General features: G+C 38.8%; 1 protein-coding gene across 2 annotated transcripts in view; it reads right to left on the minus strand.

Annotated features, from left to right (window-relative positions):
• The window catches only part of SLC26A5 (solute carrier family 26 (anion exchanger), member 5), a 73,371-nt gene that overhangs the window by 25,637 nt on the left and 45,688 nt on the right, over positions 1-2,046 (minus strand). For both annotated transcript variants that reach the window (XM_011927745.1, XM_011927744.1), the window contains exon 9: positions 175-257. In XM_011927745.1, the coding sequence (XP_011783135.1) occupies positions 175-257 (83 nt within the window). The remainder of the gene's footprint in view (positions 1-174; positions 258-2,046) is intronic.

Consider the following 2,046-nt stretch of genomic DNA (forward strand, 5'->3'; position numbering starts at 1 on the left):
AAAAAAAAAAAAAGGTTTAGACAAAATTTTGTTACGTGTTTTTTACTACAATAATACTAAAAATAAAATGCACCCAATGATTATTTTTCATTGCAAGAGTACTAAAGTAAGAGTTAGAGGCAATAGATCCATTGATTATTTCAGTCACATGGTTACTTAAAACTACTTTCCTACCCTAGAGGAAGTGTTCCAACGACATCCACATTGTATGATTCTTTCAAGTTAAACCCAGCTGAAATGCCAGTTCCCATTACCACCTGAAAAGACACAAATCCAAATGCACCTTTAGATATGAATGTTCAAATACTGCAAAAATCAGCTTCAAATATGTTAGTCAAGTCAAATCTATTCTCACTTTTAACATTCAGATTTAAAAAGAATTACCATTAGCTTCAACAACTCTAACTTCTCTTAATGACCCACCTTACATAATTAAAATGAACTCTACAGTTTATGACCTGGAATTTTCTTCATGCTTTGTCCTTTTCTACACTCAGGTGTCTGGCTAGTTGACTGCAACAGAAAAAGGTCATAAAGCCTTTCAAACGTTGACCTTACCTTTAGGGTGGTGAAATGAGTCTCTGGCCACAACGTTATAAATAAAGGATATTTAACTCTGTACTTTGAGGGTGGTAAAATGACACTGTATGATTACAAAATGTACGTCTGGATTTAGAATCCTCCTGGTGATCCTGTTTCCAGGACAGCAGCCCCAAGTGTGGCGATAGGGCCCCAGCAGCAACCCATAGCTGTCTCCTCCCATTTCAGCTACAAAGTCAGGGTAGAACTGTACATCAAACAGAGGGTCATAGTACATAAGGCCATCCTGGATTGGCAGGGCATAGATTTACTTGGGGTGTAAAGTACAATCCCTAATGAGTTACAAGAGAAACATAACAAAAGGTGAGATAGCAATTTGCTCAGGAATTATTGCCTATAGAGCTTTCTGAGAGAGTTATCCAACAGAGAAGAAATCAGAGCTGGCAGGGAAGGAAGCCAGTCCCTCCTGAGGAGGGTCACTGCGGGAAACAAATAAGGTAAGCTTATTATCAGAAACAGCAGCCTGGGAGACCAGGGGCATGGGGGATTCTGGCTCTTTTGATGGAAGGATCCTTTTCTGTTGAAGACAATTATTTTCATCACCCTTAATTGCATTTTTTGTGCATCTCTAACTAGGGGAGTCCCTCGAATATTTAAATCCACACAATATATACGGCTTAAGCTCCTGGAGCTTTAATTTTATAGAGTGGTAAGTAATTTAAACCATTGTTTTCATATCAACACAAATAGATGTATTATAAAATTGAATGCAAAACTCAAAAAATATTTTTATAATAAAAAATACATTTGACACTTAAAGGGAATCATAAAGATGCTGTCCCTAGGAGACAGATTTAGTAACCCGAAGCAGGAGAGGCAAGCTGTGTCATTTACTTAATAATTGGGGCTTGCCTGACTTCTTTCCCTCGCAAGGGTGCTCAGAACCTTTTGCTGTACTCCAAGTCAAAACGGGAACTCTGTGCCTAGCCCCAGTGAGAGAAGAGGTTTTGAAACTGTTAGAGATATATTTTGTTTTGTTTTGCCTGTTAAAAGGTACTAATGCCATATAGACAAGACTGAAAAAAAGAAAAAGTTTGAAGGTATTGGCTTCCTTGCGAGCTACACCAGCCAGTTGTTTTCATAGCTAGAACTTTTGGCTATAATTTGGATCATTTCTTTTTTACTTTTAAATTTTTTATTTTATTACACTTTAAGTTCTGGGATACATGTGCAGAACGTGCAGATCTGTTACATAGGTGCACCCATCAACCCATCATCTACATTAGGTATTTCTCCTAATGCAATCCCTCCTCATGCCCCCCACCCATGGACAGGCTCCAGTGCGTGATGTTCCCCTCCTTGTGTCCATGTGTTCTCATTGTTCAACTCCCACTTGCGAGTGAGAACATGCGGTGTTTGGTTTTCTGTTCCCGTGTTAGTTTGCTGAGAATGATGGTTTCCAGCTTCATCCATGTCCCTATGAAGGACAGGAACTCATCCTTTTTT

The sequence above is a fragment of the Colobus angolensis genome, unplaced genomic scaffold (assembly GCF_000951035.1).
Source record: "Colobus angolensis palliatus isolate OR3802 unplaced genomic scaffold, Cang.pa_1.0 Scaffold74, whole genome shotgun sequence".
NCBI classification, from domain to species: domain Eukaryota; kingdom Metazoa; phylum Chordata; class Mammalia; order Primates; family Cercopithecidae; genus Colobus; species Colobus angolensis.